This window comes from Oratosquilla oratoria, chromosome 29, assembly GCF_046742065.1.
Source record: "Oratosquilla oratoria isolate Oo_2021 chromosome 29, ASM4674206v1, whole genome shotgun sequence".
In the NCBI taxonomy this organism is placed as follows: Eukaryota; Metazoa; Arthropoda; class Malacostraca; order Stomatopoda; family Squillidae; genus Oratosquilla; species Oratosquilla oratoria.
In genome coordinates, this window is record NC_134805.1 from 6552219 (window position 1) to 6577567 (window position 25349).

Here is a 25349-nt window from a genome sequence, read left to right on the forward strand (position 1 = left end):
TACTGTTTTAGCAGTGTACTATTACTAGTGTACTAGTATTATCTTAGTAATAATGTACTAATACTAGTGGTAATGTATTAGTACTACAATATTAGTAGAATAGTACATTAGTACTCTAGTACACGATTATACTTGTACTAGTACATTACACTAGTACTAGTGCACTAGTACACTACAACTAGTACTCTAGTGTACTAGACTTAGTGAACTAGCACTAGCTTACGCGTACTAGCTAGTACTAGTGTACTAGTACTAATGTACAACTGCACTAGTATTAATGACAAAAGAAACAATATAGATTTAATATATCTAGACTTTGCAAAAGCTTTTGATACCGTCCCACACGAAAGACTACTTACTAAATTAGCTTTGCATGGAATAAGTGGTAGCCTATTAGGTTGGACTAGTAATTGGTTGAAAGGTCGAAAACAGAGAGTTGTTTTAAATGGAAAAACTTCTGGATGGAAAAATGTTGCAAGTGGAGTTCCTCAGGGTTCCGTTCTTGGGCCACTTCTATTCATAGTATATATAAATGATATAGACAATGGACTAAAATCTACTGTTTCCAAATTTGCTGATGATACAAAACTGTGCGGAGTGGCAAATGATCACTCAAACCAATTAGATATTCAAGAAGATTTAGATAAATTACAGCAATGGTCTGAAAAGTGGCTAATGAAATTTAACACAAGTAAATGCAAGGTAATGCACATAGGTAAAAATAACAGTAAGTACGATTACAAGTTATTTGGAAATTCGTTAACAAAAGTGGATAGTGAAAAAGATCTCGGCGTAATTATTAGTAACGACCTCAAATCATCCAAGCAGTGTATTTCAGCCTCTGAGAAAGCAAATAAGATTCTGGGATTGATTGCGCGATCTTTTGATTTCAAAAGTCCATCACTCATTAACAAGCTATATAAATCGTTAGTTCGTCCACATTTGGAATATGCTGTTTCCGTATGGTCACCGAATCTCATTAAAGACATTGACAGACTGGAAAAAGTACAACGGCGAGCCACAAAACTGATTCCAAATATCAAAAATAAATCATACGAAAATCGACTTAAGCACATGAATCTGTTTTCCCTAAAAAAGCGTAGACTCAGAGGTGACTTGATACAGGTCTTTAAGATATTAAAGGGAATTGACAACATCAAAAGTGACAACATTTTCACATTGAATGAGAATCCGACAAGAAACAATGGTCTCAAACTGTCCGGAAATAGATTCAATTTGGAAGTAGGTAGAAACAACTTTGCCAACCGTGTAGTTAATGAATGGAATAAACTTCCTGCACAGGTAGTGCAATGTAGTTCAGTTCGAAGCTTTAAGAATCATTTAGATAAATACCTAAGTAAGATGCTGTAATGATTATAATTTATGTTATATTATTTGTTTTTGTTTTGTTATAATTTGTCTGTCTGATTTTCATTTATTATTAGTTATATGTCAATTTATAATCATTTACTATTTACCTTTTTGTTTGTTATTCAACTATACCTATGCATTTATTTATGTATTTTATTTGTTATTTTTACATTATTATAGTTTTAATTTATTATTAAAATTATTTTTTTTTTTTTTTTTTTTTTTTTTTTTTTTTTTTTTTTTTTTTTTTTTTTTTTTTTTTTTTTTTTTTTTTTTTGCATCCGACCTAGATATGGATCAAAAGGTCTCCTGTCGGCATGCTCCGCCTTTGTAATCCTTTGTAATAGTAATGTACTTGTGTACAATTGCTATTGTACTAATGTACGTTTACTAATGTTCTATCAGTGTATTAGTTTTCCAGTACTAGTGTACTAGTGAATTAGTACTAGTTTACTCTTACACTAATATAAGTACACTAGAACTACCACACTAGTATTAGTACAATAGCACTAGCACACTAGTACTAGTATAATAGAACAATAGTACTAGTACACTGGTAACTAGAGAATACTAATACATTAGTGTACTAGTACAAGTGTACTAGTTTATTAGTACAAGCGTATTAATGCTAGTGTATTAGTAGTATCGTACTAGTACAAGTGTACTATTACTAGTTTACTAATATGCCAGTGTATTAGTACTAGTGTAATAGTGCTGATATCAATTTATACTATTAAATATGTACACTAGTAGTAGTGTGCTAGTGCTGCTGCACAAGTACTAATACACTACTAACCTAGAACATTAGTACTAGTACAATTATACTGGTACATTTGTACCACTACACTAGTACACTAATAGCCTACACTAGTATTGTTACACTAGTGCTAGTGCTCAAAATAGTACATTAGTACAAGGCTAGTACACTAGTATTTGTACACATTAGTTCTAGTATTAGTGTACAAAGATACTAGTGCTAATATACTAGTACTAGTGTAATAGTACTCTTGTAGTACCAGTGTACTAGTAATCTTTTAGTACTAATGTACTAGCAATCTTTTGGTACTAGTGTACTAGCACTAGAGTTCTAGTATTATTTTGCTAAATACTATTGTACGAGTAGTATACTAGTTTACTAGTACTAGGGAACTAATACTAATATACTATTGTACTATTGTGTTAGAACTAGTGTACTAATTCTAGTACATTATTATTAGTACACTAAATTGGTATCAGCATATTGTACTAATAGTAGTATAAAAGTACTAATATTTTAGTACTAGTTTACTAGTATTAATCTATTAGTACTTATACACTAGTGTACTAGTGTATTTAAAGTAATGTACTAGAATACTAATACATTGATACACTTGTACATTAGTACGCAGTACTAGTACATTAGTTCTAGTACACTAATATGATTCTAGTTCACTAGCATTAGAACTTTGTAGTGCACTAGATATATTACACTAATACTTCTACCATAGTACTAGTACACTATTGTACTGGTACTAATGTACAAATGTACCAGTATTAGTTTATTAGTACTCGTGTAGTAATACTGCTGTAGTATTACTAGAGTATCAGGGCTAGTGTACTACTGTACTAGTACTAGTGTGAAAGTACTATTACATATACATTAGTGTACTACCACTAATATACTAATATACTAGTACAAATGTATTAGTGTACTAGTACTAGTGCATTAGTACTTGTGTAATATTGTACTAGTAATGTACTAATAGTAATATACTAATGTAATAGTACATAAGTGCACTAGTATTAATGCACTATAATACAATAGTAATAGTGCAATTGTGCTAGTAAAGTAGTACTAGTACACTAATACTAAAACACTAGAACTTGTGCACTACTAGTACACTAGTACTAATAAATTAGTACTAGTATTATTATACAAGGACACTAGTTCTAGTGCAATAATACATTACTAGACTAGTTCTTTAATACATAATCGTTAGTACATCAGTTCTAGTACGTCAGAGAGCGCCACCAAGTCTTCAAGAGATCTACGTCGCCAACGACGCCCTCCAACACTAAGACCAATCTCCAACAAAGAGCGCCACCAAGACTCCAACAGACCTACGTCGCCAACGACACTCTCCTTACGCCCCCCCCTTTTATATTATTGTCTTTTGTTTACATACCCACACGTAAACACACATATGTATATAATCGTAATATTCTCTCTTCCTCATACACTCTAAACCCAACATAAACACTAACCTTTCCTCACTAATTGCAGCAGTGCCCTTAACCGCAAATTTTGACCAACGGCATCCCCCCCCATCACTGCGACTCTCCATCCCCCTTCCCTCCATACGTCAACCTGGGTAAGCAGATCTTTTTCCGTTTATTTAGCCACCTAGTAGCAACAAGGTCTATTTTTTTTTTTTTTTTTTTTTTTTTTTTTTTTATGAATAGGGCCGAACACCACTCTGACGCAACAAACAGACCCATCACACGAAGCCACTCTGCGCGAATGTCTGAGACACAGGACATGACCACTCAGCACTCAAACAATTCGTCACAAGAGGCAAACACGTCGCAAAGCAACATGACTACCCAAAAGCCAATCACAGTTATAAAGGACGAGACGACCTTGCCACTTTTCAATGGTAGGAACATCCCTGTACACAATTTCCTCACGGAGGTTGAAGCAGAGATAACACGTAGAGGTGCCACTGATGACAAAACTAAAATGTCCATTTTAACATCTAGGATAGACAAACACGACACCTTGGCTGGGTATGTCATTCAGTCTGACGTCTTCTTGGAAACAGATAACTATGCGAATTTCGTCACAGAATTCAAAAAAGCCTTTGCCAAGACTTTAAATCACGGGCCATACACAACTAAGGACAGAGCAGCTAAAAATAGCGTCTACCTTTAAAAAGGAACTCAGGGAAAGCCTTAATAATGGAATAAACTTAGTAACCATGTAGTAAGCGCTGAAACTATCAGTTGTTCTAAGAAACGATTAGGCAACTTTATGGATGGGGATGACAGGTAGTGATGGATACGGAGCTGCCTAGTGTAGGCCTTGTGGTCTCTTGCAGTCTTCTTCATTCTTATGTTAAATTCTCGTTAAGTCGACCACCTCAATGTGACCAAGCAGGTAAAGCCTGATTTAACGTCAAGTAATTCTAGCACAACTGTTCAAACTAACTCTGCTTCATCACACGAAGATACACCAGCTCTTGATGGCACCGACGAACACACACATGCACATGACTCTAATCCTTCCATTTAACTACCAGCTGTAGGAAGACATTCCAAGCGTAACAGGCGCGCACACTCTTCTCGAATGTAAAAATCTGCGAAACGAAATACAAAACACCCAGTAAATAACGTTGATCTTTCACCGGCGGAAGACCATTTATTGCCCCTCTTAGAGGCATTCAACACACACTCCGCTCCAGTCTCGGAAGTGTTATCTACTCTCCAACACACGCACGCAGTGCTTATCAGCCCAAAGACGCTGTTCCCTCGTGAATACACACGGGTACATATACGAGTTTTCCAAGCACAAGACACCGATGTACTCTGTATGCCAGAAATTTGCCGCGTAAATGGTATTTCCCTGATTTCAGCCATCAGCTCTACGTTAAAGAAAGGTCCCACTTGCATCTTAATTGCCAATGACACTAACGCACCCCTCCATCTCAGTTGGTACAAACATTTGCGATTTCCAAGTTTATCCTTCACGTATTAAAGTCATGGATGACAAGTTCCCAACTTCTCAAGTTTGTGCCAGTTTCCGATGTGCCAGGAGCACAGGAGCCCATTGCTGCATCTCAGCTTAACCATATTGATTTCCCTGATGCACAAGCAGACTTACTTGCACTTTGCAACAAGTTCAGAAAGACCATTGCCACGGAAGGTGAACCCCTTGGAGCCACTAATCTTATTCAGCATCATATACCCCTTCGTGAAAACTCAAAACCATGTTACATTTCCGCATACAGATTACCACACAGCAAATGCATGATTGTAGATAACCTTATTCAAGACATGATTGCGCAAGATGTCTGAACCCTCCATTAGCGAATGGAATTTTCCACTTCTCATAGTGCTAAAACAAGACGGGTCCTTCCGACCTGTAGTAGATTTCAGAGAGTTAAATAAACTCACTGTTCCCGACCGATACCCGATTCCACTCCTTCACGACCTCCTCCACTCTGTCGGTGAAAACAACGTAGTTTTCACGACCTTGGACCTTATGTCGGGATATTTCCAGATCCCCCTTGCCCCAGAGTCTAGACCGCTGACAGCTTTTAGCACACCCACAGGACACTATCAATTCAAACGACTCGCCATGGGTCTCATATCAGCTCCTTCAGTGTTCACACGTCTCATGCACAAAGTACTTGCAGGTCTTATTGGTCATTCTGTGTTCAAGTACCTCGATGACGTCATCATAGCTTACAAATCAATTGACGAACATCTACACACTCTGCACATTGTCTTCTCGCGACTAGAACAGGCAGGTCTCAAAATGAAGCTTAAGTATTCTTACCTTCAGAGAGAAATACGTTTCCTAGGGCATGTCCTTAATTCAAAAGGAATCTTAACTTCGCAGGACAATGTCAAGGCAGTCATAGACTTTCCACGCCCTACTTCTGTTGAACATACACGTTCATTCCTTGGTCAGTCAGGTTTTTACAGACGTCACATTCAAGGTTACGCTAGTATAGCAACACCTTTAACGTCACTACTTAAGAAGGACACGCCCTTCAATTGGACACCTGACCAAGAGAAAGACTTTAATGACTTAAAGAAAGCCTTAACCACAGCACCTATTCTTGCCTTTCCAAACCACAAGCTTCCCTTTACAATTTACACTGATGCGTCATATACAGGTTTAGGCGCTGTTCTCATGCAACACCACGACATAAAACTCAGACCAATTGCCTATGCAAGCTGCACACTCAGCAAGTACGAGCGGAATTACTCAATCGCAGAGATAGAAGCCTTAGCAGTGATATACACACTCAAACATTTCAGAGACATCATCCTCGGTTACAAACTCGTATGCCCATTTATAACACCCAAGACTCTAATTTCTGACAACGGAAGTGAGTTCAACAATGAGATTCTTTCGCATATTTGCGATTATTTTCAAATCAAGAAATGTAAAACTACTGCTTACCATCCTAGTTCAAATGGCCTAGTTGAACGATAAAATAGAAAGATTCTCAATGTTATTAGACATCTTGCTTCTGATCTTCAACCTTCCTGGGATGAACGTGTCCCCATGATTCAAGCATGTTTGAATTCTGCGGTAAATAAGTAAATCTCGGAGTCACAGCATTCTGTTATTTTTGGCTCAAACGATTTCCATATGATCTCCTTTCAAACTTACCACCCATTTATAACTTTAATGATTTTGTAAAGGTCAAAGTAGCTAATTTCAATCACTTATTCAAAAGGATACATAATTCCCTCCATCTAACGAACGACGCAATGGTCCGGTTGCACAACAAATCAACCAGAACTGATACCTTTGATATTGGAGACATTGTTTTATACCCTTAACCACACACCCACCTCCAAGCTCTCACTTAAATTCTCTGGACCCTATCGCATTATTGGTCATGAATCTAACAACGGACATCCTAAAATGCGTCCAAACGCGTCCGATGGCGACCTATGGCGCCCAATCACTTTAAATGTTTATCAATTTGGCTAGAAACAATTCAGAAATAAAGATATATTGCTAGTGACCCGGTTCCCCGTGGCTCAGACATAGAAACTGTGCCTTCTCAAGCTCACCCTACTCAGGACATAGAGAACAACCCCCAATCCTCTTCGCAAATTACACCTGTGCCACTTCCCCGCTATAGTCTTCGTAACAGCCACACCTAGTACTTGTACAATAATACACAAAATACACAAGTACTAGTACTTGTACTAGTACACTTGTGAATTAGAATTAATTTATTAGTATTAGTGTACTAATGCTAGTACACTAATACTAATGTACTAGTGTACTAGTATTAGTACATTAGTGCTAATACATTAGTACATTACTATATTAAAACTACACCAGTACAATGATATGAGTAAACTAATACTAATACTCTAGTACTAGTACAGTAGTGCTAGTGCTAGTGTGCTAATACTTGTTTACTAATAATAGTGTATTTATGTAGTATACTAGCATTTGTATACTAGTACAAGTGTACTAATACTAGTGTACTAGTACTAATATACTAGTTTTGATACTAAATACAAAAGTACTATGTACTAGTATTAGTTCACTAGTACTAGCACACAAGTACTAGTACACTAATATGGTTGCATAATAAAACTAGTACTTCTACCCTATTACTTGTACACTAGTGTACCAGTACTAATGTACAAGTAATCTAGGACCTATGTCTAATGTATAAGTACTATTGTAGTATTACTAGTGTACTAGTACTAGTGTACTTGTATACTAGTCTACTAGTACACTAGTGCTAAAAGAATAGTACTAATACACTAGTACTAGAAATCTAGTACTAGCACAATAGTACATTTATACTAGTACACTAGTAATAATACACTTACAGTTCACTAATACTAGTGTACTAATGCTAGTATACTAATAAGGTAATAATAGTAATTTAGTAATAATATTGTAATAGTACTAATGCACTAGTGTACTAGTTATAGTACAGTAGTATTAGTACATTAGTATTACTATTGTACCAGTCTAATAGTACTAGTGTATTTATGTGCTAGTGTACTAGTGCTAGTGTAGTGATGTACTAATATTTATGCCCTAGTACTAGCGTACTAATACTAATAAAGTGTACTAGTGTAGTACTAAACTAGTACACTAGCCGTACTGGTGAATTGGTAGTATATTTGTGTACTAGTACTAATGTACAAGGAATAGTGTATTACTACAAGTGTGTAACTTAATAATAATAATATAATAATAATAAAAGGTTTATTTCTATTACAGTGGTACACTGACAATAATACATTGGAAAAGTTGATTAAAGATATAAAACTTGGAATATATACATGGAGCAATTTTACAATGAGTTAATTATGTGCACAATAGATGGGATAGCACTGTTTTTGTAGCGGTCTGTCCTTGGCGCTTTGATTGGTATGAGTCTATTTTTGTGTCTAGTGGCGTGGCGAGTTGGTGGAGCATCAGGAGGGAGGAGGTGACGGTGTCTAGGGTGGGAAAGCAGGCTTTCCCCAAATTTCCTTAGTGCCTCCCCGTGCTGCTGGGACACCCTAGAGTAAGGGTGGTAAGAGCATGGTCGTAGCTGCTGTACTCCACTCCCAGGATGATCCTGCACGCTCTCTTTTGTACCCTCTCCAGCTTTTGTCTCTGTGTGAGGGTGAGTGAGCTGCGCCAGGCTGGTGAGCCGTACATGAGGGTGGGGAGTATGAAAGTTTTGTAGACCTCCTGTAGCTCAGATGTAGGTGTTCCTAGTGATTTTAACCTACTCAGCATATACAGTTTGTATGACGCTGTCCTGACTATATTGGTGATATGTTGGTTCCAATTTAATTGAGCATCGAGTGTGATGCCCAAGATCTTGGTGGATTGCACCAATTGGAGGGGGTGGGGGCCCAATGAAAGTTGTGGAGGAGGTAATGCTTGGGTGGAGGTACAAAAGTGCATCACTACGGTCTTGTTGGTGTTGATTGTGACGTTGTTGTTTTCCGTCCACATCATGAGCTTGTTCAGGGTGTTTTGTAGTGGTGCGTAATCAGGCCGCCTGGTGTTGATGGGGATGCCTACGGTGCTGTCATCCACGTACTTCCATCTGTGAGGAGTGTCCATGAGGGCGTCGTTGATAAGGATGAGGAAGCATAGGGGACCCATTTTGGTACCCTGGGGGACCCCACAAGTTAAAGGGAGGAGGGGGGAAGTTGACCCTTGGCACCTGACCGCCTGCCGTCGTCCGGTGAGGAAATCTGCCAGCCATGCTATTAGGTGGGGCTGGATCCCCAGTTGGATGGCTTTGGAGAGAACAACATTGTGGCCTTCCTGAAGTCTACAAAGGTAACAGCTAGGGATGTGTTACGCTTGTCTAGGTTGCTGTGAAGGAAGTTGAGTAGGTCAATGAGACAGTGAGTGGTAGAGGAGGATTTCATGTTGCCAAATTGTTGGGCATCTATTGAGTGTTTTATGTTGCTGTAAACGGAGTTAAAAACCAAGTCTTCACATATAAGGCTTGGGATAGGGGTGATGGCGATGGGCCTAAGGTCACTTAGTGATTGTGGGCTGAGGGTTTTGGGGATGGGAGTAACATATGATATTTTCCAGTCGCTGGGGCAGGTGTTTTGGCTTAAAGAGGCATTAATTATGGAGGAGAGTGGGAGGGCAAGTTCAGGGGCAAATTCCTTGTAGATTTTAATAGGAAGGTCAGAGGGGGTTGTGGATCTATTTTGTTTGAGTTTACCCAGCTTAGTAGCTACGTCGGAAACTTGAACTTGAATGGGGGGTGAGGGGGAAGGGAGGTAGGCAGGTAGGCGGGAAGGGTCGAGAGGGGGTAATGTCTGACAGATAGAGGCGAAGTGGGAGTTGATCTCCTGGGCTGCTAGTGTAGTAGTATACTAATATAGTACTAGCGTGTTAATACTAATGTACTAGTATACAAATGCACTATTATAATATAATAGTACAATTGTATATTACTACACATGTACTAGTACACTAGTATTAGTATATTAGTACTACTACACTAATACATTAGTTCTAGTACGCTAGCATTAATACAGTTGTGGTAGGACACTAATATTCTAATACACAAGAACTAGTAATTTTACCCTATTACTTGTACACTAGTGTACTAGTGCTAGTGTTTTTAGTGTACTAGTACATACATATACCAAGGCTTTTTTCCCCTTACAGGGGGGTAGCCAAAAAGAAAAAGGCATAAAATCATTCCCACCCATTCCATCCCTGAATACACTTCACACCCCTCCACCCTCCCTCTTATCTTAGCACCTCCTGAATGACGGGTCATCCCTGCACCTTGTCCACTGCCCTGGGTCAGAAGCAGTGTCGCAAGACACAGCACATCCACAGCAAGGCCGCTTCATTAAATCGGCGACCCCCCCTCTCCGTCCCCCCATTGCATAAAATGAGAGGACGGGGTGAAATCCCTTCGGGCTGCGTCAAAATTTGCTCACACATACTACCTCACCCCCCATCCACCCGCCCATTCCACCTCATGCAATCACAACATCATCCATATACAACCATTCTCCATTCACCCCTGTCTTCTGTCCTCTCCCGTCCTTCCTCAACAGACATTCCCCTCTTCCCCAAAGCCCCCTTCACCCCATCCATCCACCTCATCCTAGGACGTCCCCTCATGTTTACTCCCTCCACATCTGCTTTCCATACCTCTTTTACTAGTCTTTCTTCACTCATTCTTTCCATGTGTCCAAACCATCCTAATATTCTTTCATCAACCCTATCTCCCAGCTCCTTTTCCACCCGTTCTCCTCCTCACCTCCTCATTTCTCACTCTATCTACCCTAGTACCCCCATCATACTTCTCAGACACCTCATCTCAAACACATTCAAACTCCTTCTCTCTTCTTCTCTTATGTTCCATGTTTCTGCCCCATACAGTTCTGTTGGCACACTCACTCCTTCATACAGTCTCCTCTTAGCATCCATTCCCAAATGTCTATTCCTCATTACACTTTTTAATCCACCAAGGCATTTACTCGCTTCTCTCAATCTACATTCTACCTCCACTTTCACTCCACCTTTCCCTGCCACATTTGCACCCAAGTATCTAAAACTATCCACTTCCTCCAGTCTCTCTCCCTTAATGCTCACTTCCAGTCTACTGCCACTTTCACCCCTTGTACATCTCATCACCTTACTTTTACCCACATTTATCTTTAGCTTTCTTCTATCACATACTCTCCCAAACTCTGCCACCAACTTCCTCAATCCCTCCTCCGATCCTGCCACAAGCGCAGTATCGTCCGCAAACAACAGCTGGCTCACCTCCCACTTTTCTCCATTTTCTTTAACCATCTCCAATCCCTTGCCCACTACCCTTGCATTTACCTCTCGCACCACCCCATCCATGTATAAGTTGAACAGCCAGGGCGACATAACGCATCCTTGACGAAGTCCCACCTTTACCTCGAACCACTCACTCTCTCCATTTCCAATCCTGACACAAGCTCTACTATTCTCATAAAAACTCTTGACAGCTCCCAGAAGCTTTCCTCCTATCCCGTATATCTGCATAACCTCCCACACTGCCTTTCTGTCTACCCTATCATAAGCCTTTTCCAGATCCATAAAAGCCCAAAAAACATCCTTCCCCTTTCCTATAGCTTTCTCACATATCTGTCTTACCACAAAGATCTGATCTACACAACCTCTACCCATCCTAAATCCACACTGTTCCTCACCAATTACTCCTTCTGTTCCTCTCCTAATCCTCTCAATCAAGATCCTAACATAAGCCTTCCCAACTACACTTAACAAGCTAATCCCTCTGAAACTACTACATTCACACTTGTCCCCTTTTTCCTTGTAAAGAGGAATTATACAGGCACTCCTCCAGTCCTCCGGCACTTTACCCTCTCTCCAACAAACATTAAATAACCTCACCAACCAGTCCACCATCACTGTACCTCCCTTTTTCAGACATTCCGCATGGCATCCATCCAGACCAGGTGCCTTACCTGCTTTCATCATCTTAACAACTGCCTTCACCTCATCCTTCCTTATTTCTCCTCCATTCTACTAGTACTATACTAATACTAATATACTAGTGTAGCACTAATACGATATTACTAGTACAATAGTATAAATACACTAGTACTAGCATTCTAGTAAAATAGTACACTAGTGTATTAGTACTAGTTTACTAGTACTAGTGCATTAATGCTAGTATACCAAATGTACTAGTGTACCAGTACCATTGTAGTAGCACTAGTTCACTAATGCTAATACAATAGTGCACTAGTATATTAGTACTAGTGCACTAATGTACATGTGTACTAGTACTATGTACTAGTCTGCTAGAACTAGTGTACTTATGTACTAGCGTATTATTACTTGTGTTCTAGTACTAGCGTACTAATAATAGTGTAATAGTACTAGTGTACTAGTCTGCTAGAAATACAATACTTATGTACTAGTGTATCCATACTAGTATTCTAGTACTAATATACCAGTGCCCTAGTACACTAAAACTAATCAAATATTATAATATAAATACAGTACTAGCACACTAGTACTAATACATGAGTACTAGTACATTTGTACATTATTACAAGTACACTAGTGTATTACTACTAGTATACTAGAACTAATGTATTAGTATTTTTGTACAAGTACCAATGAACTACTAGTGTAGTACTGCTAATGTACTAGTACCAGTACTAGTGTACTACTAAAATAGAAATTGATTAATGTACTATTAGTAGTACACTATGGTGGTACACTAGAACTAGTACTTCTACCCTATTAATTGTACATTGTAATAGTGTACAAGTGTATCAGTGCTAATGTATTAAAGGGAGTAGTGCCACTAATGTACTAGTACTAATACTATTGTACTACTGGTGTACTAATACTAGTGTAATAGTACACTAGTACTAATACAATAGAACAAGTACATTATAGATACACTAGCACTAGCCCAGACAGAGAGAGTCGGCCACATTAGACGGCGAGGGAGACGGGAGGAGCGGAGGGGCTTTTGTCCCATCTTTCGCTTTTGAACCTCTGGCACCCGTAGTGTAGTGACACATTACTATTACCGTTAGGTAACCTATAGTCACTCCTTGTCTTTGATGTTTAATGTGCCTTTCTTGCTCAGAGACTATGTTCACTGGCGAGTCATCTCGTCTATGTATAAACTTGTAATTTTATATTTATAGAAAGGGAAGGAATATATTAAAAAAAAAAATCCAAAAGACTATAAACTAACCGAGCAAGTGGGTCTGCCCCACATCTATCATAACTCTTACTTCCTTCCATTTCACTCTTTCCTTCCACTGAACCCCGAATTCCCCCCTCCCTCCCTTTCTCCCATCTTATCTATCCTGCCCTCTAACTAAGAAAGGGAAGGTTGAACCGATCCCGCGCAAGCGGGTGGTCTTATCTAGCAAGTCGCAAGTCGCAAGTCGCAAGAAGGTAGAAATTGAGGAACAAGAGTTTTCTTACTGGTACGCACTACCAACAGTGGCATCCCCTCGCCAGCTACTACAAATTGTAACCCCGGAGAGTTGTTGTTGTTGTTGTCGTTCCCTAGACTGTCTGTCCGAGCAGTCCCGTCTCCCCAAGGAAGGCCACAGCCGAAACTGGGTTTTCCCACAAATCCTTTATAGAGTGTATGTTGTGTTGTTTGCGTGCGTGATTGTGTATAATGCAGTCTTCCATTATGTGTTGTATGGTATGGGGTGAAGTGTTACATCCTGGGCAGCTGTTCACAACACGGTCGTCCAGCCTCTTCTGGTAGCTTAGAAGTGCTGGGTGGTGACCGCATCGCAGTCTGGCCAAGTGGACTCTATCCTTTCGTGGGAGAGAGGATTCAGAAGGGTAGATATCAGGGGGTCTGGCATGCAGCAGTGTGTTAATGGAGCGGTGAATGATATGATTATGAATATGTTTCCGGAGGCTGGTATTTGGTGGTTGTGGAGGAAGAGAAGAGAGTATCTGTGCGTAATAAAGGTCTTTGGGTGTAGTTTTAATGTTTCTTGGTGTGTGTGGGTGTTCTGCTATGTAGTGTAGCGGGTGTGATGTGTTTGTGGTGGCTGCAGCAAGTGTTTGTGTGCCTCTCATGTCGAGGTGGTCCTTGACTTTGAGGACTTTTGTTTCATGGTGTAAATGGTCTGTAGGTGTTGTATTTGTGCAGCCTGTAATTGTTTTTAGGGCTTTGTTTTGTATGATTTGAAGGGTGTTGTGGTGTGTCTCACTGAGATTAGGAGCCCATGCAGGACTCGCATAATTCATCACTGAGCGTATGCATTGTTTGTATATTGTTATATTAGTTTCTTTGTTTTTGTTCCAGTGATTGACTTGAGTGCGTTAAGTCTAGGTGTGCATTTGTTTTTTATGTTTGTGAGGTGTTGTTTGAAAGACATGGATGTATCGTATGTTACACCAAGAATTTTCGGTGTGTTTGTGTGTGGTATTAGAGTGTTGTTGATGTAGAGATGAGGTATGTATTTGTGTTCTTTTGTCCAGTTGGTGAGAAGTGTTGCTGTAGATTTGGTTGGAGCTATTTTGAGTCTGTTTGTGATGAACCATGTGTTGAGTGTGTCAAGGTAAGGCTGGATTATTTCTGCAGCTTTGTCTGTGTTACGATGTGTGCATGTGCCGTTCCCGCTGCTACCCGCCGGGCCTGGTGCTGTCCATCGCCAACCTCACTGTCCGCTGGTCGTCACCGCCCACACCACCCAGCCGCACCCTGTCTCGGACCGCCCGCTGAGTCACCGCCGTCTGTCACGGACCGCCCTTCCTCCTGGTCCCCGCCACCCCCAAGCCGCCGCCCCGACCTGACGATAACGCTGTCTCCAGCCGCCGCCACCGCCCGGAGTTGTCCCTGTCGCCGTCGCCCCCAACCGACTCTGCCGTCACCGCCAGAGCTTCCGACGCCCCCGCCGGACTGCCCGCCACTCCCGCATCCGCCTGCCCCGGAATGCCTGCTGAGCCGCCACTGCCTGGCACGGACCTCTGCACGGTGGGCCATCGCCTCCTCGTCCATGGACTAATGCCGGCAACTCCTACTGGACTGCCGCCTGCCCTGCCCTGCCGGACAGACGCCAGCCGCCAACCGTCGCTACCGGATTGCCAGCCATACCACCTCCTCGTCCACGGACCCGGGCTGCCAGCTAGACCACCCCGCCCGCCCACGAATCACGAACGTCAGTCACTGGACACGCACATGCGTCCAATGCCAAAGTTCCATTGTATGGCGCCACACACGCTCTCCAGCAGCTATACCTGCACCAGCAAAAAAGGTCACTTCACTCGCCAACTTGAAACCATCGAAATCTGCATCGTTCCTCCTTCCTCGTCACAAGGGGGAAGTATTGTAGTGACACATTACTATTATCATTATGTAACCCATAGTCACCCCATGTGTAATGTTCCTTTCTTGCTCAGAGACTATGTTCACCGGCGAGTTATCTCGCCTATGTATAAGTTTGTAATTTTGTGTTAATAGAAATAGAAGGTAAGAAATGAAGAACAAGATATTTCGTAACCTCCCTTTACTAAGTGCTTAGTAGAAGCACTTGGTAAGGCGAGATAGACGGGAGGAGACTGGGCCCAAGGGCGTGATGGTGGCGTCCCTCCAAAGTTGGGCGGGGAGCTTTTGTCCCGCTTTTCGCTCTTGGGCCTCTGGCGCCCGTACTGTTGGCCTGAACGGTGTCCAAGTGGACACCACAGGAGCCCGGGCCCATCTCGACCGGTGGGTGAGATGATGGGTAAATCGGAGCAGGTGACCAAAATGACACCCTAAAATGGGCAGGTGACCGATTTGGCCTAAACTTTACTCAGAGGGAGAGAGTCGGCCACAGTGAACGGCGAGGTAGACGGGAAGAGCCTGGACCCAAGGGCGTGGCGGTGGCGCCCCTCCAAAATTGAGTGGGAGGGCTTTTGTCCCGTTTTTCGCTCTTGGGTCTCTGGCGCCCGTACTATTGGCCTGAGCTGTGTCCAAGTGGACACCGCAGAAGTCCGGGCCCACCTCGACCGCCGTTTTTTGCTTTTGGGCCTCTGGCGCCCGTACTGTAGTGACATATTACTATTACCGTTAGGTAACCTATACTCACCCATTGTCTTTGATGTTTAATGTGCCTTTCTTGCTCAGAAACTATATGTATAAAATTGTAATATTTGTGTTGATACAAAGGGAATTTAGAAATTGGGAAACAAGAGTTTTCTTAACCTCTCCTTACTGGTACACACTACCACCAAGTGTTTAGTTGTAGCAACAATGGCACCTCCTCGCCAGCTACTGCAGTAATGTCGGCCTGAGCGGTGTCCAAGTGGACCCCTCAGGAGCCTTGGCACCCCTCGACCTGTAGGTGAGATGCTGGGTCAATTGGAACAGGTGACCAAAATGACCCCCAAAATTCTGCATGGATTTTACCTAAAATCGGCAGGTGACCGATTTGGCCCAAACATATCCCAGAGAGAGAGAATCGGCCACATTGGACAGTGGGGTAGACGGGAGGAGCCTTGGCCCAAGGGCGTGGCGGTGCCGCCCCTCCAAAACTGGGCGGGGGGGCTTTTGTCCCGTTATTCGTTCTTGGGCCTCTGGCGCCCGTACTGTTGGCCTGAGCGGTGTCCAAGTGGACACCACAGAAGCCCGGACCCATCGCGAACTGTGGGTGAGATGGTTGGTAAATCGGAGCAGGTGACCAAAATGACCCCCGAAAGACTGCAAGGGATTTTGGCCAAAATGGGCAGGTGACCGATTTGGCCTAAACTTTACTCAGAGGGAGAGAGTCGGCCACAGTGAACGGCGAGGTAGATGGGAGGAGCCTGGGCCCAAGGGCGTGGCGCTGGCGCCCCTCCAAATTTGAGTGGGAGGGCTTTTGTCCCGTTTATTGCTCTTGGGCCTCTAGTGCCCGTCCTGTGGACACCACAGGAGCCCGGGCCCATCTCGACATGTGGGGTACATAATGTGCTAATACTAGTGTATTTATACTAGTGCTCTAGTACTAATTAACTACTGTACTATACTAGTACTAATACAATAGCACTAGTTCACTAGTATAAATACACTAGTACAATATTACACTTGTACTATTACACAGGTACTAATACACTAGTACTAGTTTACTGGTAATAATGCTAGTATGCTAATTCTAATGTACTAGTGCACTAGTTTTATTGCACAAGTACACCTGTTCTAATACAATAGTACACTAGTAATTAGTACTAGTGCAGTAGTATACATGTGTACTAGTACTAATGTGCCAATACTAGTTTAGTAATGATAGTGTACTAGTGCACTAGTTATTGTACACTAGTACTAATACATTAATACTAGTACTAATGTACCAGCCTACTAGGTACTAGTGTATTAGTAGAAGTCTACTAGTGCTAATGTAGTAATGTACTAATACTTGTATCCTAGTACTAGTGTACTAGTAAGGAAGACTACTAGTATCAGTTTACAGGTATTACACTAATACATGTATAGTAGAACTACACTAGCATTAGTACACTTGTACTAGTAAACTAGTAGTACACTTGTGTACTAGTACTATTGTACAAGTAATACTGCATTATTACTAGTGTAGTAAAGTGTAGTATACTAATACTTGTACATTAATACACTAGTACTAGTACATTAGCACTAGTACACACCAGTACATACTTTTAGTATGCTAGCATTAATACACTTGCAGGACACTAATATGGTAATACACTAGAACTAGTACTTCCGCCCTATTATTTGTACACTAGTATACTAGTGTATTTATACTAGTGTACTAGTACACTAGTACTAATAGAGTAGTACTAGTACAATAGTATGAATACACTAGTACTAGAACAATAGTACACTAATACTAGTACACTTGTACTAATACAATTGTATAAATACACTACTACTTGCACACTAGTACTAGTACAATAGCACACTAATACTAGTACACTAGTACTAATATAGGAGTACTAGTACACTAGTGTATGAACTAGTTTATTAGTACAAGTGCACTAATATTAGTATACTAATACAAATGCAGTTGTGTACTAGTACTAGTGTACTAGTACACCAGTGCTAATATAATAGTACACTAGTATATTAGTACTAGTACAATAATATTAGTAAATTCATACTAATATTCTAGTATTAGTACACTAGTGTGCTAATACTAATGTATTAGTATTAGTGTTATAATACACTAATACTAATACATTAGCACTAGTACTAATGCATCAGTCTATTAGTACTAGTGTACTAATACTTGTGTCCTAGTACTAGTACTGATAAGAAAGACTACTAGTATTATTTTACAGGTACTAGTGCAGACTACACTAGCATTAATACATTCATACTAGAAAAATAGTGGTTCACCTGTGTACTAGTACTAATGTACAAGTGTATTAGTATTATTGTAATAGAACTAGTATAGTATACTAGAACACTTGTAAATTAGTACTAGTACATTAGCACTAGTGCACTAGTATATAATTTTAGTATGCTAGCATTAACACACTGGTAGGACACTAATATGGTAGTACACTAGAACTAGTACTTTCGCCCTATTATTTGTACACTAGTGTACTAGTATATTTATACTAGTGTACTAGTACAATAGAAATATACTAGTATTAGCACTTTAGTACTAGTACACTAGTGTATTAGTACTTGTTTACTAGTATAAGTCTACTAATGCTAGTATACCAATGTAGTGTACTACTACTATTGTACTAGTACAATAGTGCTAATACAATAGTACACTAGTATTAGTACTAGTACACTACTAGTACAATAGTATTAGTAAACAAATAATAGTACTCTAATACTAGTACACTACTGTGCTAATGATAGTTTACTAATAGTGCACTAGTACTAATGTACTAGTGCAATAGTTATAGTACACTAGTACTAATACATTAGTACTAGTACTAATGTACCAGTCTACTAGTACTAGTGTACTAGTGCTAGTGTAGTCGTGTACTAATACTTGTGTCCTAGTGCTAGTGTACAAGTACTAATAAGGAAGACTACTAGTATTAGTTTACAAGTACTAGTAAACTGGAACTAGTATAGTAGTACTACTACACTAGCCTTAATACACTCATACTAGCAAAGTAGTAGTACACTGGTGTACTATGACTAATGTACAATAGTGTAGTATAATACATTAGTGCTAGTGTACTGAGTACTAGTACACTTATACATTAGTACACTAGTACATAATTTTAGTATGCTAGCATTAATACACATGTAGTAGGACACTGATATGGTAGTACACTAGAACTAGTATTTCTGCCCTAATAGTTGTACACTAGTGTACTAACGTATACATATACTAGTGTACTAGTACAATATACACTATTAGTACACTATTACTAGTACACTAGTACTAATACAGTACTGTTACATTTGTACCTTAGTATTAGTAAACTAGCACTAATACAGTAATAGTACATTTGTACCTTAGTGGTAGTACACTAGCATGTTAGTACTATTTTACTAGTACAAGTGTACTTATCCTAGTATACTAATACTAATGTAGTGTACCAGCAGTATTGTAATAGTACAATAGTGCTAATATAATAGTACACTATTATATTAATACTAGTACACATCTAGTACAATGGTACTAGTAAACTAATACTTATACTCTAGTACTAGTACACTATTTTACATGTGTATTAGTACTAGTGTGCTAATGCTAGTTTACTAATAATAGTGTACTAGTACTAATGTACTAGTCTGCTAGTACTAGTATACTTATGTACCAGTGTAAATTAGTACTTTTGTAGTAATACTAGTGTACTAGTACTAATGTTCTAGTACCAGTACTACATACATACCAAAGGCTTTTTCCCACTTACAAGGGAGGTAGCCAAAAAACAAAGGCATAAAATCCACTCCCACTCATTCCATCCCCACATACTCCACTCCCTCCTACCCTCTAATATAGTGTGTTAATATTAAAATTGAAGTGTACTAGTATTTGAAGCACAATGTGTATTATATATATACATATATATTTACACATACATATACCAAGGCTTTTTCCCCCTTACAAGGGAGGTAGCCAAAAAGATAAAGGCATAAAAGAAATATATATATATGCTAATAAGAACATGGGTAAAGAAACTAATGAAGCAGTGTTTTCATATATTACACCTTCAGTGTAATTATATGATTCTAAAATATTAAAAGGGCAGTTTCAATAAGCTTTCTCTCTTCCCTGAAGAAGCTTTCTGATGACTGTCACAGTCAAAGGATTCTATTGCATCGAAAACTTTTTTCAATTTGATGCAAGATGATTTTGCTCAAAGGAGAGGAACTCCTGGGCATTACTGAATTAAACAGTAAGACCTCAATAAAAAAAAATTGATGAGGACCAAGAAGGTTGAGAAGAGGAATGATCATCAAAATTATTAAACTCTGTAGCCGAGATTTGAAGATGAGCACAACAGAAATGACCCACTCTTTGCTTGGCCATACGTATCCATCGTCAGTTCCTCTAGTACTGTATGATGTAACAAGGAAAAAGAAAAGAATTATTATTCTAAATATTTTATTGATATAAAAATCTTGAATACCCACCACCTTATCCACACAGGCGCGCACACACAGACATACACAGACACACACACATGTACACATACACACACACACACACACATGCACATACACATACATTCATGAAGGGAGTATGTGCATATTTTGTAGGGAGCACATCAAGTTGTAGATTTGCAGAACACCAACTGCAATCCTTTGCTTTTCTATGTTTAATAGTGATGTGACTTTCAAGATTGAAAAATGGAAACATCACACAATGGCCTTGTTTAAACTGTATACATAATTAGATGAATGATACTTAAAAAAGTTAAAGAAAACTTGATATTTTACAAGCTCAAACATTTGCCATTATTGTTCTTATTGACAAAGATTACATTTTTGAATTTGCTTAAGCTCAGATATAAAGCAAGGGAGAGGGAACACTTAGAACTGGTATGTACGGGTATTTACTCATTATCATACCATCACTCTTGGTTGCCACCATGTAACATAGGATGCTTCTCCCTGTGGTCTTTTCCCCTTCTTTAAACATAAATAAAGCACAGAATTGGTATAGGAAGAACTACCAATGCAAGCACAGCACTTATAGCCCCCCTTTCTTTATAAATCAGGTTAACAGTCATAAAGGCAATAAATATTGTTTCATATGATAAAAATAATCAATATTCAGTTTTATATCCTTATAAAATACCACTGCATTACATAAAAATAAGATTAATGATGGCCAATAAACAACATATTTGAAAGTTTGTGCAAACAAATTTCTTCAGCTTCATGGAAGCCAGATGACATTTGAAACTGAAATCACCAAGTTGAAGAACCTTAGGCGATACTTGGAACTTGTTCTGAATACAGGAATGTTCTAAGTCTAAATGTATAAAACAAAGATGAATGTAGCAATGGAATGTTGACTTGGTAGAAGAATCTTAAACATGTGATTAACAAAAGTATCACATAAATTCAACCCATTTTCATCATTGTGGTGTGTTGTCTGAATGCAGTTTGATTTTACACACAGGTAAATTAAACAATGCAACCAAATGTGCAAAGAACTTCAATGTACAAAAAAGCAGTAAAGGAAATATTTGAAACACAATTCAGCCAAACCAAAACTTCAACATATTCTATGAAACTGATACTTCACACACAAGTAATACTTAATGCAGTAGAATCTATAGAAACAAACTATCAGAGTGAAAAGTGAGCTAAGGAGTAAATATAATTTATAGAAACTAATAAATTAAATCTTATCAAATTACTGACAAAAAATAATCTGATATTTTAAAGAGTGAACACCATGTTACAGTTTATAAGTGTACTGAGAAACTATAAAAGACAACTTTTGTTGACAGAAAGACTTTTTGCAGAAAAGTTGCAGAAGTAGGAGTAACTACGACAGACAGCAATGTCAAGAGTGGAAGTAAAGTACAGCAGACATGAATTGCAGATATAACCATTAAAGAACATGCTTGAAAAACCCAACCCACATGACCTTTTCATATTTTTTTCATTAACTGCTGTTGTCACTGCTGCAGTTACAAAATATATAATTATGATATGCCTTCTGTTAGGTTGTACACTGTAATAAGTATGACAACTATTATCTCATTTTCTTCTGCAAGCACACTAGTTCACTGCCTGACTTGATGTCTTTGGATTTCATTACATGTGGTTCCTTGATTCCTACCTTTGAAATTTTCTATATATATATTAATATTCTACCTTCCATCTTAAAAACATCATTCCAAAACATAGTAGGATCAGATTATCATACCTAATTGCTCTAGCACATCTATAACTACATAGATCTTTTCTGTGAAGCTTATTTCTATGCCTTCCTAACATAAATCCTAATAAAGTTGTGCTGTACCATGACTGGAGTTATCATATTCCTATTCTAACTTTTGAAAAATAATGGGACTAGTAAATCAGTACTCTATAAAACCTGTGTATAAAGAATATTTGCTTGATTGGTCAGGAGTGGTATTCTGTGTAACAATGTAAATAATGTATTGTTCAATTGAGAAAACATGGTCTTTGACACTGCACACTGCTACCAATTGTTAGTATTAAACAGGGCTTCAAGTTGCATGTAACTGAAAAACTGTCCACCAGTAATAGTACTAGTAGAAGAAAATATGTTATTTCATTTGTTCATTCATGATAAACTGCTATGGTGGTGTATGGTAAAAGAAAGAAAAAAAAAGAAAGAAAAAAAAAGGTATTGAAAATTAAGACACTTGTTTCCTTAACTGTTTCTTCATTTACACCCATATACTTAATAAACATTCATGAAAATGTAAACCTAAGGATGAATGTATACCTATATTCATGTAATGACAACTGAAATTATGTCCTTTACATCTGTGATATATTAAAAAATAATTGAGACTTTCCTAATTCCATTACCTAATCTCTAAACTATCACATCCCAATATTCATTCTATATAGTACTCACAGTTTGCATGGTTCCCATGTGTTCCACACTTATCTTTTCCCTATCAATTAAACTTTCAGATTAAATCATAAGCAGCAGCTACAACAGCAGTTAATCTTACAGCAGGACACTTTGTGCTACAGTTGAAGAATGTAGAAATGGGAGGGAGGCTGACTACAAAGTAGGGGTGGAGCCAAGCTGGAAGCGTGGGAAGCAACAACAAGAGTTTGGGATCTCTTAGTTGTGGTAATGGAAGGCACTGGCATGGATCATCCGCACGCTGGACAGATATGCTGTAGGAAGATTTGACTATGGAAGTCTTTAGTTGGGAAAAAAAATCCATTATATACATTACACACATATTCACAGTTTGGTATATAATCACATGTGTACATGAGTGAAAATACATATTCACACATACACACACATTTGTTAAGTACATTAATAACACACGTTATTATGTGAGGCTGCTGTTCAATCAAGACCATCTTATTTTCAGGAGACATTGCTGACTGATAACACATTCCAAGATCTCAAATAACCTTATGAAATTTACACACTGTCAAAGGCAAGATTTCCTCGTACCTTCAACTACAACCATTCCTACCAGGTACTCCCACTTCAGCTAACAAAATGAGCAAAAACACTTTCAACTGAGGCAATTCTTTACTGTCCTCATAACAGTTGCCAATTTCATAGTATTATGGGTCGCTGTGGTGAAATTATGAAAATTATATAGTTCCTTAGTATTCATTTCACTGTTTGTCACACAACTATAGTATATCATCACAGTTGGCATTAGTCTTCCCAAAATTAATTGTTTTACACTAGAACAATGGATGCAATAAGAGGTCCATCGGTTTGGATTGACCAGAAATAACCCTCCCCACATGAAAGCAATATTCATGGCTCAAATTTCATCAGGGCCATTATATGATAGGGCACAGCACCAATGCAGTCTACAACAAAATAGCAACAACTTCGTGGAAAAAAAAGAAAAAAAAAAAATTGATAAACTTTAAATATAGCATCGACGACAACAAGAGCACAACAACCAACAGATCTATTTTCATCTTTCAAACAATACTGCACTTCTTGAACTTGTCTCCTCTAGGTTCAGGCTTGGCACACTAGCAGTCCCTCCCTTCTCTCAAAGCCTTATGTATATAGACTGCTTGAACATCCCAGATCACTATTTCCAATAATATATTGGTTGAACCGTTACTTAATGGCATATATTGAAACCTCATTCTTGAATTCAACGCAGACAAGTGCGTACAAATGCAAATTTATATGTACGCTTGTTCTGGATACACACATATGAACTAATATCTTGTTGTACAGACATGTTCTAGAGTCAAATGTGGCTGGAATGTTTTCCATTTAATGTTCATATGCATTTGTCACCTGGTAAGTACAGACTTGATTCCTTCCAGGGAATTCTTGCTTCTGAGAGGTAATATTCACAACACAAAACTAGTTTGGGTATCAGGCATATACCATGCCATATTCTGTGGGTATACAACAAATCTGCAATATTGCACATTTAATTAGCCTGCCACTTGAACGATCCTTTCATGATCCATCGTTGCATACGAGATCTGTCACAAGGTCGCAGTACAGGTAATGTCACATCTCTTGCATCAGGCTTTTGCAAACACCTTCCAGAGTTTACATGACGAATAGAACTATCCTGAAAATAAATTAACTACAATGTAAAAGTATCTCAAAACATGAAGGGAAATGAAACCCATATAGTACTGCACTATAAATATATACATTAAAATAGCATCAAAAATCTTTTAATCTTCATATGAGGGGATGACCAATCAAAGCATATACCCACCCTACACCCATCCCATACTCATCAAAAACCCAGACATTATCCCTTCCCATCTTAGTACTTCATGGATAAAGGGTCATCTCTAATCCCTTTCACACTGCTTTGGTCAAAGGCAATGCAACGAGACATAGTGATTCCACACCAAGGTCTGATAGCTAGAACTGGCTTCCCCTATATCAGTGATTCCCAGACTATGGGTCGCGACCCAAACATGGGTCGCAAAGTGTTCAAGAATGGGTCGCGAGACCTTGTTAGAAAAAAATATTTGTACCATTGTATTTTCATTTCATTGTGTTTTCAATAAAAGAAGACTTTCGAAATTGCTTTTTGATGCTTGGGTTGCCACATCTTCACCAGATCTGGATTTGGGTCGCAGCCAAAAAAAGTTTGGGAACCACTGCCCTATATGGTGACACCCCACCCAATCCATGAAAAAAATCTTCATCCATTTACA

General features: G+C 39.1%; 2 protein-coding genes across 7 annotated transcripts in view; both read right to left on the reverse strand.

Moving 5' to 3' along the window:
* Positions 1 to 6208, reverse strand: part of LOC143040805 (uncharacterized) — a 35028-nt gene extending 28820 nt beyond the window's left edge. The window contains exon 1 of the mRNA XM_076212240.1: positions 5909 to 6208. The gene's annotated coding sequence lies outside the window, so the exon portion shown is untranslated. The remainder of the gene's footprint in view (positions 1 to 5908) is intronic.
* A 14385-nt stretch (positions 6209 to 20593) lies between these two features.
* Pgant5 (polypeptide N-acetylgalactosaminyltransferase 5) overlaps positions 20594 to 25349 on the reverse strand; it is a 606191-nt gene continuing 601435 nt past the window's right edge. For all 6 annotated transcript variants that reach the window (XM_076211672.1, XM_076211671.1, XM_076211673.1 and 3 more), the window contains one exon: positions 20594 to 24745. In XM_076211672.1, the coding sequence (XP_076067787.1) occupies positions 24599 to 24745 (147 nt within the window). In that variant the 3' untranslated portion in view covers positions 20594 to 24598. The remainder of the gene's footprint in view (positions 24746 to 25349) is intronic.